Genomic DNA, 15195 nt, shown 5'->3' with positions numbered 1-15195 from the left:
GGTGCTTCATGGGAGCCCCATACCCAATGCACTCTATGCTGAGTGCTTGGTCTTTCTGGCCTGTGACCTGCCTGGTGCCACTTCCAAGCTCACAGAGTCTCTGTGGCTTTGGTCCCCTGGTAGCGCCTCTCTCCTCAGCGGGAATCAAGCATCAGCTACTGGATGTTTGGAGGTTCTTGGTCCAAACACCAATCCCACTTTTGCTCAGACCTAAGTCAAGGCTGGGAACTCAAATGCCTAGTGTGTTCCCATAAATGTAGGAAGTAAACCACATGAGACTGAGCAACAGAGTCGGGGGGGGGGGGGGGGGGAGGGGCATGCAGCCCATGACAGCCACATGACGTGGGAATGTGGGCCTAGCAAAAACCTTCTTGGTTTTCAAGAAAACTCAAAAATATCTAAAATTTTAGTTATTTTATTTTTTAATTAAATTTTTTTAATGTTTATTTTTGAGAGAGAGAGAGAGAGAGAGAGGCAGAGTGTGAGGGGGGAGGGGGCAAAGAGAGAAAGAGGGAGACAGAATCCAAAGCAGTTTCCAGGCTCTGAGCCATCACCACAGAGCCCGATGCAGGGCTCAAACTCACGAACTGTGAGATTATGACCTGAGATGAAGTTGGACGCTTAGTGGACTGAGCCACCCAGGTGCCCCCAATTTTAGTAATTTTAGATATTAAGTATCAGCTCAACAAATTTTTTAAAATGTGTAAACCAAACACATAACTGGGCTGCGACTGACCCACGGCTACCACTTTGAGATCCCTGCTACGAAGGCATGTCCCATAGAAATGTCAGTGTCGACTCTTGGGCTTATGCCAGGACCTTGGGTTCAGGGCTGAGGGCTGAGCCCTGGGAATGTAAAAACGAGGAGGGCACAGCCTCTGCCTGCGGATTCAGTCTGGTCGGGCCCACTGCTGGGAGCATCACAACCACTGCCACCCCTTCGGAGAGAGGGCCTGCCGGTCAGGACGATGTGGGGTGGCACCATGCTCCCTGAGGCCACCTTCCACCCTGGTAGAAACCAAGGCAAGGCAGGGATGGCCCAGGCACAGGTCCCTGGTTCTTTTTCAACCTGCAGATTGAAAGTGGATCGGACGGTAGCTTGGCAACCTGTCCGAGAGGATGAGGGCTTCCCTGCTGCTGGAGATATCATGACGCTCGACTGGAATGGTCCTCCCCTGGGGCCAGTGCAAAATGGGCAGGGCAACAGGACCTCCCCCTCACCCCCCATCTCAGGAGGCCTGGCTCAGCCTACAGCTCAGGGACCTCCAACAGGGACGGGACAAAGACGGAGAAAGGTAAAGGGAAGGGCTTGGGTATCAGAGAAAGACCAGGTCAACAGAAAAAAGTCAGTGGGGGTGTCAGCTCCTCCCCCAAGTCCTCAGGCCTCATGGCCCACTCATACCCAGAGAAGACTCCAATAACACCTAAGAATAAATCCTGCTCTAAGCACTTCATGTATGGACTCACCTAAGTCCCTGAGGTAGGTGCTATCACCTCACTTTACAGACAAAGGGAATGCGGCCTGGGGACCGCTAGGTCCTGACGCATTTGCACCCGGGCTCTCCGCTCAGGACCGGGCTCCTGTCCTACAGCCCCCCAGGCCTTGCCTGCACCTGTTTGTTTGCCTGTGTTTGCACATCACCTGTGCCATTTACTTGGTGTCTTCCGGGCAACATTTTATTGGCATAAATCCACTCCGCCCTGAATTAAAAAAATCTTAACCACTCGGTAAGAAGACATAGGAGCAAAAGCAAAGGCAATCACCACCATGTACAATGTTATCAAATTCTCCCCAGGTACTGTTGCTCGTCAGGCCCCTGGCCTGCAACCTTCTCTCTGCTGGCGAAGCAGGAATACGGAACACACGTGGGAGAGCTGGGGGAGATCCCCAGGGGGAGATCCTTGGGGAGCACAGCACTTCGTGACTACAAGGTGGGAGTTGTGACACCGTTTCCACCATGTGGCACATGGCCACGTGTGGACGAGTGCTCCAGCACGCATACTCGCGGCCGGGCCGCGGCAGGCCCCCAGCACGGACTTACACTGGTTCTCGAAGAGCAGAACCTGCATGCCGTACAGGGAGAAGGACTGTCGGAAGCTGTACGTCACCGAGTTCTTCTTTTTCTGGAAGATCTTGGTCACCTGGGGGCAGCCAGAGACAGAGGCTGAGTCGTATTGCCTGCACCGCTCAGGGGCAACTCTGGGCGCTCGGGATTCTGACCGAGACTACCGTCAAAACCCTCGCGGCAGTGCAGAGGTCGGGAGGCCTCTGGGGCAGGGCAGGCCTGTGTGTCCAGGCACATCCTGACATGGATGCTGGCTTCCGCTCCCGTGAATCCCAGCGGTCGTCCTGGCTGGCGATGAAGCCCCTCAGCAGAGAGGTGGCAGGCGCCACGCTGCACATGACCCCAAAGGCACCAGGCCGGGCTCTGACACCCAGGACCCCACCTGAGCTCTGTGACTGCCTGAGAGATTTTGGAGGAGGAAACGGAGGCTCAGGAATTTGAAGTCACTTGCTTGAGGTCAGGGACTCTTGACAAAGACTTGAAACCCACAGGTCCAGATTCCAACCTCAGCAGTCAGAGAGAAGTGGCTGGTCCTCAGGCAGGTAATGGTCAGGGACAAGGGCCTCTAGCAAGAAAGCCCGGGGCATGCAGGAGAGACAAAGACCCAAGGGACAGTTTCCCCCCGTTGTCTCCAGGGGCATCTTTATCCCCAGTGGCCAGCATCCATGCCACCTTTTTTTGGGCAAGAGCTCTGCAGTTTCCTTTTGGGGAACCCCCTCTCTGCCACCCGGCACTCCTGGGGGTGAGCAGTGACCCAGGTTTAGCCAATGAGACAGCACTGCACCTGCCTGGCCCCTGTGAGCGGCTCAGGCATGGGCAAGGGAACCAGTGAGACCTCTGCCCGGACTCTTCCCAAGAAAATCCCCCTGGTGGCCGGGGATGCAGGGAGGGGGCAGGATTAAGCCTGCAACTGCCGAGACTGACTTTCTCTTTGTGGACAGAGCTCCTGAAAAGGGAGCCCACGTAGCTGAGAGACAGAGAGCCTAATAAAGGAGTCCCGCTGACGCTGTGTAAGCTTCTAGAAATAGTTGGGGCTGAAGCCCCACACCCCCCTCCGGGCTTTTACATAAGCTGACGAAGCCCCGTTTTCATCAGCCGTGCTGTGAGTTAGATTCTGCCTCTTGTAACCCAAGACCGTGGGGCTGACTCCATCCCCTTCACCTCCACCCCACGCACGTGGGTGCCTTTCCCCAAGCGCAGGCGCACAAGGCCAGATGGGAGACTGGAGCTGCAGTTCAAGGCCACCCCGAGCCACAGGTCCCAGCCACGACACGCTCTGGGGAACCACATACCACCAGGAGGTCGTTAAACAGGAAGATTTCTCGCTGGTGCAGCCCGAGCTTCTGGGGCTTGTTTGGGTCTGGAACCTCGAAGAGCCGGCAGTAGCAGACCAGCCGCCGGTGGGGCAGAGAGAGCACCTGTATGGGGAGGAAGCGCTGCGTCAGCCCCCGGCCCCTCCGCTGCAGTCCCTGTGTGCTGGGAACCCAGCCTGTGGGCCTGGCCTTCGAAAACGCCTTCTCCCACCAACCGCACACAGCAGACGTGTCTGGACTCCTTGCAACTTTCCCTGCTCTTCCTCAGGAGCTCTCCTGAAGGGCCGTGGAAAGCGTCCCTGCCTCTCGCGACACCTCCTTTCCTTTCCTTCAGGCAGGTCCCAGACGTCTTAGAGCATCACGTGCACACGGGAGCCCCCACAGTGAGGAATTCGTGATTTCTCAGTCCCCACAAAGTGCCCATCACACACATAAACCTGTTAGTCCCGGCAAAGATTTCTCCCGAGTGTCTACTTGAGATGAGGACACTGAGGCACAGAGAGGTTGAACAACTTGCCTCAGCCACACAACTGGGAAGGTGCAGAGCCGAGAGAGGATTCCAGGCCCCTCCTAAAGAATCCCGACGCTTCTGATGGCTCCCTGCCCCAACTCCTGGGCCAGCAGCCACACCACCCCGTGGGGCCTGGCCTGGGCCTCCACGCGGAGCACGCCTGCCATGGGTTCACGTGAGCCCCCACTCTGCCGAAGCCCGAGCCACTCACAAGGCCAGGTACAACCTGTATGGTGTCTAAGGGCTGCGGTGACAAGTCACTGGGGAGGCCCAGTGGCGGCTCTGAGAGCACCCAGGCTCACGCAGGAGACAGCAGGTTAGTAAAGGGATGTGCTGGCAGGGAGGGTTCACTCTGCAACGGGTACCCTGGTGGTAGGAGGCCCGAGCTCAGCGCATCAGGAAGATGGGAGGAAGGGCTTGGCCCAGGCTGGTGTGCTCAGGGAGGGGCATCGTTTGGAACAAAAGGGTGAAGGGGAGAGGGTGGTGGGAGGTGGGGCCGGAGAGGTGGGTGAGGGCTGGCCATGGCAGCATCTAGTGGTTTGTCTCTAGGCCAAAGTGGGAAGAAGGGGGAGCAGACAGGTTTGTGACGCTGACTCTTGCAGTGCAGGCTGCCCGGTGAAGGGTAAAGACGGACACATAAGGAAAGTGCCACGTAACTGCAAGGCTAGCCTTGCTGCTCCTGGGGTGAGCAGGCAGGCAGACCTGCTCAAGGTGGTGACAGTGGAGTGTGGGCGGCAGAGGGCGGGTTGGGTGGGCAGGCTTGCGATGGCCCATCAACCTAATCTGTTTTGGGCACAGTGCCTCGGGTCGGAGGCAAGCCTTGGCCTCTGCGCTCAACCGGGCCGGGTGAGAGGGAGGGACACCATCTGCCCTGGCCTGACGGTACACAACCCTCCCCAGGTGGCTGCAGTCTGGGTCTGCAGAGGTTCGAGGCTGGGAGAACGATGAAAATCAAATTTCTTATCACTCCGGAAAGGAACTCAAGCCAGAATTGTGGATCCAGGAACCAGGGGATGCAGGGAGGTGAACACAGAACATGGTGGACCTCCCCGCCCCCACCCCAACCCCAACCCCAACCCAGGGTGGGATATCAGCCAGGATGTAAAAGCAGAGGGATACTCACACAGCCAAGCCCGTGATGCAGGGATCCAATCTATGTGGGAAACATTAAACAAACAAGAAAAGATATTAATGATCCAAAGCATGCACCTGGGACATGAGGGAGCTAATGGGATGACATCCGAGTAGGTAAGCACCCCTCCAGAGGCACGTTCCCATAGCCTTTGTCCAGACATCCACACACAGCTCAGGAGACCTCCTCGCTGCCAGAACTTGGGAAGGCCGATAAGGACATTCCCAGGCCACCAAGAGACCACTGCGCAACTTGGGCTGGTTTCTTAAGAGCCTCAGGCTCTCTTTAAATATAACCCAGGGCCAATGGTTATTATTCCCCAATATCAGGCAGGAGCCACCCTAAACCTAAAGGAACCGCCCCCCCCCCCCCCCAACTATGCCCCGAAGAAGCCAGGTTCCAAATGGCATCAGGGCCCCTGTCCAAAGCTAATGCCAGTGGGGCAGGCCTGGGGTCGCATGGAGGGGGGGTGGGTGGGAGTGAGGGAGCCAGGGATGCAGGGCCACCACATACCGGCTTTTTCCCCACGATGAGCTTTTCCACCTTCTGCACCTGGGACACGTGGTCCTCGTTGGTTTTCAGTTCCCGCTTGCGAATGCGCTCGTAGATCCCAATTAGCATCTCCCGGGGAATGTCCTCACCATCGTCCACACCTGGGCAGGAGACAGTAGCCAGGCATCAGGGCGGGCCAGGGTCTGGGTGGCTGTGGCACCGCTCAGCTTCGGGGCCCTAGGCTCACCCCTGATTTGCCAAGTTTCTAAACCCAATCAGAATATCAATCCCTTTCATCAATCCTCAGCAGAACCAAAGACCTTCCAGACCCACAGCCACTGAACACCTTCAGTCAATTATGAAATGCCCTAGGATCCTTCCGCCAGGACAAGGCCAGCATAGCCACCCAGATCAGCACGCAGAGGGCTGTGCCAGCTTCCAGCCATGCTCCAAGGGCTTTATAAACATCAGCTTGCTAATCCTGACCATGGCCCGGCTGGGTGGGTGTGGCCGTCTCCATTCCGCAGCTGGGAAAGCGAGGCTCGGGGAAGGGCCCGGGGTTGGGGGTGGCTGTGAAGCTGGTGTTTGTGGCTTCAGGCTCCCACAGGCATGGGCCTAAGTTCTTGCTTTGCCCCTCACGAGCCGTGGGACCGAGTCTCTGTGCTGGGGGTCCTCTGTGAAGCAGGCCACCAAGAGCACGGGTGACTTCACGGAGGTCTCGTGAAGAAGACAGAGCAGCAGCGGTGCGTTCCCAGAAAGTGAGAACTCCGTGCACCTGAGCAGCGCCACCAGCTGTTGTCCCACGTCACGTGCGCAGAAGCTGGGGTCTGGCCTTGAAGCCGGGTTGTTCTGACGACAGGCATGCACCCTTTCTGCTATACCCTGAAAAACTGCTGCAAGGAAAACTCGGCCCCACTCAAGAGAGAAACGCAACCCCATGCCAGTTCTCAGACCACAGACTGGCAGAGGTCCAGAGGTTTGGTAACCTGCGCAGTTGGCGAGGCTGTGGGAAGGGGCCTCCCAGCCACTGCTGGTGGGAGGGTCACAAATATACACTCAAAGCCCCTCTGGGCCACTGGTTGCGTCCAGGGCAAATTTATCCCATGGGCCATGATGCACAGACCAGGTCACTCATGGCAGCATGGTTTCCAAAGAGCGGAAGACTGGGATTCACTCATTTACCCATTAATAGGGGACTGGTTAAGCCATCCCTGCACGGGTGCAATGCAATACCACACAGCTGCCAGGAAAATGAGGACGACCACAGGGAACCGACATGGAACTGTAAGAGGGAGGGTGTGGCCTTGGGCACACAGGTAGGGGTGGGAGGGGCTCTGCTACCCACCGTTCATACTTTTTTTTTTTAATTTTACAGAGAGAGTGTGAGAGCGGGGGAGAGTGGCAGAGGGAAGGGGGGGACAGAGAGAGAGGGAGAGAATCCTAAGCAGAGCCCAACACAGGGCTCAATCCCATGACCCCGGGATCGTGACCTGAGCTGAAATCAAGAGTCGGACGCTCAAGTGACTGAGCCACCCAGGCACCCCACACATTTTTTAAAACCAGACTATTTTTTAGAACTGTGTTTTAGAGCAATTAAGTTCACAGCAAAATTCAGGGGAAAGCCCAGAGATTTCCCCATAACACCGGCCCCCACCCACTACCAACTTCCCACACCAGAGTCATATATTTATTAGAAGCAGTGAACCCACACTGACACACTATTATCACCCGAAATCCATAATTTACATTGGGATTCACTCTTGGTGTTGTGCGTTCGATAATAAACGTTTACCGACACGTCTCCACCACCACGGAGTCAGGTGGAATAGTGTCACTGCCTGAAAACTCCCCCGTGCTCCACCTCCTCCGCCCCTCCACCCTCCAACCCCTGGTGACCACTGATCTCTGATATGTCTCCATAGTTTTGCCTTTTCCAGAAAGTCATGTGGCTGGCCTCCTATGGTATGCAACCATTTAAGACTGGCTTCCTTCACTTGGTGGTATGCATTTTTAAGGTTCCTCCCTGTTTTCTCATGGCTTCTTTTCTTTTTAGTGCTGAATAATATTCCATTGTCTGCATGGACTACCGTTTATGTATCCGTTCCCCCACCGAACGACATCTCTCGACTGCTGCCAAGTTTTGGCAACTATGAATAAAACTGCTATAAACATCCTGTGCAGGATTTTGTGTGGATGTATGGGGTTTTCAATTCCTTTGGGTAAATACCAAAGAATGTGATTGCTAGCTTGTCTTACTCTGTGTGTTTTTTTTTTTTTTTTGAAACTATGTGAGGATAATAGCCATTAAAAAGAAATCAATCTAGAAAACTTAAAAACAAACATCAATAAAAGAAAATCATTGCTCGTCTGGCTGCCATGCTGGTGAGCGATTCCTCCCCTGCTTACCCTCCAACCCCCCAAATGCACTCCTGCTGAGGGTCTCCCCAGGGGAACCAGAGTGAGGAATTCCAGAGAAAATGCGCCCAGTGTGTGCAGGGGGGGAAGGTCTCCTCTACAAACACCAAGCTGGATGTCTGCCTGGTACGGAGCACCAGCCAGGCTGTGGGAGACCAGAGTCCTGCCCCCGTGGACGTGACCTTGGGCAGATCCCTTCCCTCTGCCTTGGCTACCCTTCTGAACACAAGGAAGACTTAACAGAACACTCCTGAGCTCCTGGCTTGAAAAGATGGGATTTGGAGGGAACGGTCCAGGCTTGGGAGACAGCTGACAGCTTGATCTCCTGAGAAGTGGGATGATAACTCCCCCAGACTGCTGGGATAGTCGGGTGCAAGGCCGGATACAAACGACAAAGCCACTGATGTGAGGGTGGCCGACTGGCAGAATCTGACTGAGCAACCCTTCCCTCCTTGAGCCTTCTCTCCTCTGGGCTAATCATTTCAGGCTCCTCCTGTTGTTCCCCATATGGGAGTCCCAATTATGTGGGTGAGGTCTAAAGGCAGAAAAAAAAAATCAGAGTCAAATCGCAAAGACCTTTAAACTCCAGTGCATGGGGTCACCAACAGCATGCAGCGCACAGCCTGCCCTCCGGGCAGCAAGGGAGCACAGGCCTACACGCTAAGGCCACGGGGACCCTGTGAAGACCAGAATCAGGCTCAGCCCCGTGAGGAGAGACAGCCCCTGTCCCATCAAAGCATCTGCTGGTTGCTCTCTCACGCTCTGGTGCTGAATTGCCATTAAGAAAATTCCCAGACTCCTTAGCTTCCTGGGAACTGTAGCTAAGACCTGAATTCCTTGGGGTCCACAGCACCCCTGAGATCTAGCAGAGGGCCACACACCGTGAGTGCTCTGGGCAGGGGATGGCCGTCTGGTTGGTCTGAACCAAGCCCTGCCCCTTGGCTTCCCTGACTGATCAGGTCCTGGAGCCCAGCTGGGAAAAGCGGGCAGCTTGGCACTCTTCTGGATGGGCACCCCATTAGCTGGCCTGTTGCAGGGTACCCACCACCAGGGGGCGCACCAGGACTGTTCAAACCCCGGTTCGGGGGGGGGGGGGGGGGGGAGGGGGGGAGGGGCGGGCCTTCCTGGACCAGGAAAGGGAGGACAAAGCAGTGGTTTTATAGGAAATTTAAATGGCGCAACAAAGATCAAAAACTTAAAGTTTTGTCATCAGTTCAGAAGACTTAAAGAACTGGATAGGAAAAAAAAAATAGCTCAACAAGCTGACAAAGTTAGACCTGATTCAGACCAACTTTTTTCCTTTTTTAAAAAAAATATGACACCCTAAGGGGATCTCAGCCTGCTGCACCTTGGTGTTTCCCAAGGAAAGGGACATAGTCCCTCCTCCTCCCTGCAGGGACTCCAGGTAAACGAGGACATGCTGTCAGCTAACATGGTGCCACTTGGGAGACAGCCGTCTCCTTTTCAATTCCTTTCCTTTGCAACGACACCAGGAAGGCCTTCCTTCCTGCTGCCCACCGTTAGCACCTGTCTAACATGGGCCACTCGCCCCGGCCTGGTGTTTTCGTCCACTGAATTCATTTTTACAATGGCTGCCTACGTGTGGCAAATGACACGGTCTTCCTGTTTACAGTGTGCTTATATAAGGTTCCTCTTAAAAATACACACCAAAGGCAAGTCAGGGGATGCCTGGGTCAGTCAGGCTCAGTCAGTTGTGTCCGACTTCGGCTCAGGTCATGATCTCACGATTCGTGGGTTCGAGCCCCATGTCGGGCTCTGTGCTGACAGCTCGGGAGCCTGGAGCCTGCTTTAGATTCTGTGTGTGTGTGTGTGTGTGTGTCTCTCTCTCTGTCCCTCCCCCACTCCCACTCTGTCTCTCTCTCAAAAATAAAATAAACATAAAAAAAAAGTCAAGTCAGTTTCATGAGGAACACGGAGTGTAGGAGAGGGCACAGCAGTGATGGTGGCACAGACTCTCTGCCCGGCCCCTCCCCTGCCTGGCTTCCCCGCTCCTGCCCTGTTCCCGACTGTGCTCCCTCACATCACCCCATCAGCCTCTGTGGACCATGTCTGGCCTGGCCCTCCCGAGCTGGGCTGAGCTTGCCCACCTGTCAAATCCCTGTGCGTCTTTGCGAAACAAGCTAAAACCATCACAGCACAAGACCCGGGTGTGGGTCACTCCATCCATGCTCCCAGTGTGTGTCACGGAGCGTGACAGGAGTCTGCCCTCTTCAGGATGACTTGTGCCGTGTCTGTGGAGCCAGTGCTCGCCCAAGGCCCTTGTGTGCGATGGCTGGGTGCGCTGGAGCCCAGCTCCCTTGTGCTGCCCTGCGCCCAGCGCACTCACGTCCTGGCCCCACGCCCAGCCGGGTGTGTGTGCAGAGTGTGGGACGGCTGTATGCCACAGCCCAGGACCCGGGGCCGCTCACCTCGCAGGTTCTTGACGAAGTCCTCCAGCTTCATTTTCCGCTCAGGTTTGACGTTGGGGCTGTACATGTCTGTGTTGAGCAGGATGATGGCAAAGGCCAGGATGAAAATGGTGTCTGGGTTCCGGAACTGCCGAACCACCCCAGGGTTGCAGATGCAGTATCGCTGGCTGGGGGCCGGGAGAGGGAGCAGGGTCAGGACCACTTCAGTCAGGGCAGGGAGTGGGTCTAGCCCTCACACACGGCAGCCACCATCACTTGGGCCCTGGCACCTAATGGCTGAGGCCGGGTGCTGCCTTACAAGCCTCAGTTTCTGCATCTGGTAAACGGGGGTAAATAACACCTGCCAGGCAGAAGGCCGCTCTATCCACTCTCTCCTTCTCACACTGGTTATATCTCCCACCTGTATTTAGGCTGGCAATGCCTTCTTAGGACGAGGACTGCATGCCCCAGTCTCCCTCGGGATTGGATGCAGCCCAGAAGGTGATTAAGTTCTGGCCAATGGGATAAGAGCAGATGGGATGTGGGCATCTTAGAGGCTGTACCTTAAAAGGCAGAGCCCACTCCTCTCCCCTGTGGTGGTGGGTGTTGGCCCTGCTCCCTGGGACCCTGAGATGAAGGGAGCCCGGCTTGGGCCTCCTTCATGCCAGCTCAGAGGGAGATGCACTTCCATCTTGTTTCAGCCACGGCTGCTGGAGCATCTTTGTTACAGCAGCTGAAGCAACAGCCTCACTAATGTATTCTGCTTATTGTTCTCATTGCCTCAAATGTGCGCCCCTGCCCCAAACTCCAAGAGGCCCCCATCCACTGGGGACTTCAGGGGGAGCTGGGTGAGGGGGGCAGATCAGAGAAGAGGAACCATGGGGTGCCAGGACTAAGGCAGTGGCTATCACAGCTCAGATGACGTGGGCTTCAATCCTGCCTTTTCCATTAGTGCCGCCACCTCCAAGAAGTCCTCCTGGAAGGAAGTGCCTGAACAACCCCCCCCCTCAGGGCCCCAGAGTTGTCCTCCTATTGTGTCCTCATTCCCCACCTTGGCCCCACCAGTGGTGCTGAGCCTGGAGGGCTGGGTCAGTGGCTGACTCGTGTGTCCCATACCCAGCAAGGGCACAGAGGATCCCACCCAGTCAATGTGCACACAGTCCCGGGATGAATGACTGTAGGGTCATAGCTGCCCTTGACTGTGGGCTCTGTCATGCTAGGCATGGGCTAAGCATGCCCACACGTCCAAAGGGGTTCAGTCCTTCCACTCTGTCCAGGGTAGGTGCTTTCGTTATCCCCACTCTATAAGCAAGGACGTGAGGCACAGAGAGATGAAGTCACTAGGGCAAAGTCACACAGCTAGTAAGCGGTGGAGCGGGTGCTACAGCCAGGCCGTGTGGCTCTGCAGCTTGTGCTCTGGGTCACTGTGTGAGACTGGCTGCCCTCTGTGAATGGGCGGACGATGGGGACACGGGCTCATGAGTGAGTGACGCTCATGAGGACCTGGAGGAAGACGGACTGTCCAAAAGTCTGCTTCTGGCAATAACCAGCACAGCCCCTGGCATGCAGAAGGGGCCACTGCCTCATCTTCCCAGGCAAGGGCAAGGCCACCTGACCCTGCTTAGGGGAGGGGGTGAAGGGGGATTCGGGCCCAGGCCCTGGGCCTCACGACCAGGAACCTTCCTCTTGCCCACGCCCACCCACGCCCTGCCCCGCCCCCAACCTGAACGCCTCGATGAGCCGCTCCACCTTCTGAGCCTCCCCTTGGACCCGGATGTGTGCCTGGAACTTCCGGAGAGCTTCGTCTAGCTCCATGGTGGAGAAATCCATCTCGTCTACCACGCAGCTGGAAAGAGACACCAAGGCCACGTCAGCGCCTGCTGCCCGCAGGGCCTCTGCCGGCCTTCCTGCTGGGGGCGGAGCGCAAAGGGAGTCAGTGCAGGGGCAGGTGCTGAGCTGCCTGGAGCCGGGTCGGCCGGCCGCCTCTTGTCCAGGAGGGTCCTCCGCCCGGCTTCCTCCAATCAGCAAACACTTCAGATTATGTAGCCCAAAGACCCCCATGCTTCTGGGATGTCTACAGACCCCCCTGAAACTATGGGAAGGCATTAGTGCTTATATCTATGTGTGTAATTTTTTCTTTTTTCTCAAAATTATTTGAGAGAGAGAGAGAGAGAGAGACAGCGTGAGTGGGGGAGGGGCAGAGAGCAACGGAGAGAGAGAATTGCAAGCAGGCTCCGTGCTGCCAGCGCAGAGCCCGACGTGGGGCTTGAACTCACACAACTGCAAGATCATGACCCGAGATGAAATCAAGGGTCAGACGCCACCCGGGCGCCTCGTACGTGTGTGATTTTCTACAGAGGAGCCAGACAGAGCCTATGGCTGCTCCTGATAAAGGCCGCCGGGGCACAAACAATCGGCTCTCGGGGCGCGCGGTCCACCGGGCACAAAGCGAGACGTTACTGCTCCGGTCTGCTCGGGCTGTCCGCGAGGGATGCCAGGAGCACGCGCCCATCTTCTCCAGGAGGAAGTGGAGGCCCAGGGTGCTAACTCGCCGGGCTAACTCTGCCCTGAGCCGGTCCTCCCACGTGGAGGGTTTGGGGCGAGGTGCCTGGGTTTTGCCGGGAATTTTCGAGAGGCGTCTTGGAGAACCTCTGCCATCCTCATCTGCCAATCCGCCGAGTGGAGGCGGAGCTGACAGAAGGCGCTGGTAACCGGGTTTTGGTCCATTCCACTCATCCCAGCGCTGCCCCCCAGCACAGCATGCTCCCTTTCCTGAACAGAGAAGGCGGGGTCTGGTATCCAGTGTATCCATTTGCAACAAAGCCATGGCTACCCCGGGTGTGGCTGCAGAGGCCTCGGCCATGGGGGGGCCTAGTCCTCGCTTCCAGGGCTGCCCTCCCTCTGTTGGGTGCCATGGGCTTGGGCATAAACTGTGCTGCCTCCAACTTCTCTGAGTGCTCACGGCTCTGGGGGCAGCATCCTCGGAGGCTGGGGCAGAGCAGGTGGGGGAGGGGGACGGGGCCACACGGAGTAATTTTGCTGACTAGCATCTGAGCTGGACGCCTGGTGTGGGGGGTGGGGGTGGGGGTGGGGGTGGGGGTGGGGGGTGGGGGGTGGGGTTAGGATTGCTACTTCCTCAGGCTGCTGCTATTTTCTGATGGGGAAGAACAATGCCTGGATTTCCTACCACCAGCAGCCAGCTTGGGGTGTGTGGGGGGGAACGCAGGAACGGGGGCAGGGGATGGGGGGCTGGCCCAAGACAGCCTTAGGCCCAATTCTCTAAGGACCTCATCTGCTTTCCCCTGGACTGCTTCCTGAGGCTGGGTTAAAGAGAGAGAGGGGCACTAGCCACACTAGTGGCAGCAGGCTTTTCCTGATGGGGGAACACAAATGCCAAGCAGGGAGAAAGCAGCCCAGGTGGGCATGCCCGGTGCCAGGCATAGCCAGCTGCCACCAAAGGCCTGGCTCACTGCATCCTGTGTGCCTGCGCATCTACCTGTGTGTACAAGTGGGCGTCCGTGTGCCCGAATGAGGACAAACGTGTGTACGTAAGTCCGGGTGTGTGTGTGTGAGTCCGGGTGTGTGTGTGGGGATGGGGGGAGCACCGAGGCCAGCTCCTCCCTGAGCAGAAAAAGAGGCCCCAGGCAGATGCCCGCCTCCTCCCAGGGAAGTGTAGAGATGGCGGGAACACGCATGGCCAGGCTCTTCCTTATTGCAGAGGCGCCTGGCCCCAGCAGGCCCGAGCCCGCCCCCCTTGCTTTGTTCTTTCATGCCTTGGGGCAGAGCTGGACGGATGCAGGGCGCTGCCCTTGTTACTAACGGTCCGCTCTTTACCCTGCTCTGATTTCTGCTCCTGGCCTACATCTCTGTGCAGCTGCCTGGTCAGGAAAATCCTCAACGGGCTGGAGGTGCTCCCCCAGGCCCTGAGCCACCCTGTGCCATGCTATTCTGCGGCTTTGGCTCCTCCTCTGAGAGAGGGAGTTAGCGAGACCCGGCATGCCCCGACCCCTGCGTGTGAGGGGAAGACACAGGGCTTGTGCACAGTAACTGCACTACAACAGACCCAAGGGTCCAAGCGCAGGGTGCCTGTCTACTCAGGGCAGTCTCAAGGAGGAATGGAGAGATTTGGGGTCCGAGCTTTTCAAACTGTCGGCAGTTTCCAGGGAGCTGGAAACCCGGCTTTCTGCAGAGTTCCAAGTAGCTGGGAGGGCTCTGGCCACCAGCCATGGTTGGACTCTCACCCTGAGATCTCCCAGCCAGGAGAGGCAGGAAAGAGGCAGGGGAGGGAGGCACCGGGGGTCTCTCTGGGCTCCCCACCCCTCGCCCTGAGGGCGTGTTGGGACAGCTGGCAGCCAGGCTGGGGAAGGGAGCCCAGACCTCCAACCCCCGAGCCCTGCAGTGGCTCGGCTCTGTTGGAGAGGGATGGAGGTGCTGAGGGTGTGTGCCAGGGGGCCCGTGGGGTCCATGTGTGACATACGGTGCCCGAGGGTGCAAGCACACACGTATGCGGCAGGGTGTGATGTACGAACCCGCGGGGGGCGTCCGTTTGTGTCTCAGAGCAATAAAGAGATAAGGGGAGGATTGGGTGTACGCTCCAGTAAGCAGGCAAATCTGACGCTGCGTGCGCGCAGGTCCCTGCCCCCGCCCCCCCCCCCCCCCCAGCCGTGGAACTCACTCCAGCACATCTCGGTTGAACTGTTTCTGTCGGTTGCCCAGGAACTCGCCGATCATCTGCCTGCTGAGGCCCTTGCGCTGCAGCAGGAAGTGGGCCACCCCCACTGGCGTGTCAGGCACGAAGCCACGTTCGATGAGGTACTGGACGCCCTTCTCAGGCTTCCTGGGGATGGGACGAGAGAAA

General features: G+C 57.2%; 1 protein-coding gene across 15 annotated transcripts in view; it reads right to left on the bottom strand.

Annotated features, from left to right (window-relative positions):
- IQSEC1 (IQ motif and Sec7 domain ArfGEF 1) overlaps window positions 1-15195 on the bottom strand; it is a 423845-nt gene that overhangs the window by 12882 nt on the left and 395768 nt on the right. For all 15 annotated transcript variants that reach the window (XM_078442696.2, XM_078442702.2, XM_078442703.2 and 12 more), the window contains 7 exons: window positions 15013-15174; window positions 12061-12183; window positions 10359-10525; window positions 5536-5675; window positions 5014-5043; window positions 3359-3484; window positions 2043-2142 (listed from right to left, as the gene is read on the bottom strand). In XM_078442696.2, the coding sequence (XP_078298822.2) occupies window positions 2043-2142; window positions 3359-3484; window positions 5014-5043; window positions 5536-5675; window positions 10359-10525; window positions 12061-12183; window positions 15013-15174 (848 nt within the window). The remainder of the gene's footprint in view (window positions 1-2042; window positions 2143-3358; window positions 3485-5013; window positions 5044-5535; window positions 5676-10358; window positions 10526-12060; window positions 12184-15012; window positions 15175-15195) is intronic.

The sequence above is a fragment of the Panthera onca genome, chromosome A2 (genome assembly GCF_046562875.1).
Source record: "Panthera onca isolate mPanOnc1 chromosome A2, mPanOnc1 haplotype 2, whole genome shotgun sequence".
In the NCBI taxonomy this organism is placed as follows: Eukaryota; Metazoa; Chordata; class Mammalia; order Carnivora; family Felidae; genus Panthera; species Panthera onca.
The sequence above is the reverse complement of the archived record's forward strand: the minus strand, read 5'-3'. Positions and strand labels throughout refer to the sequence as shown.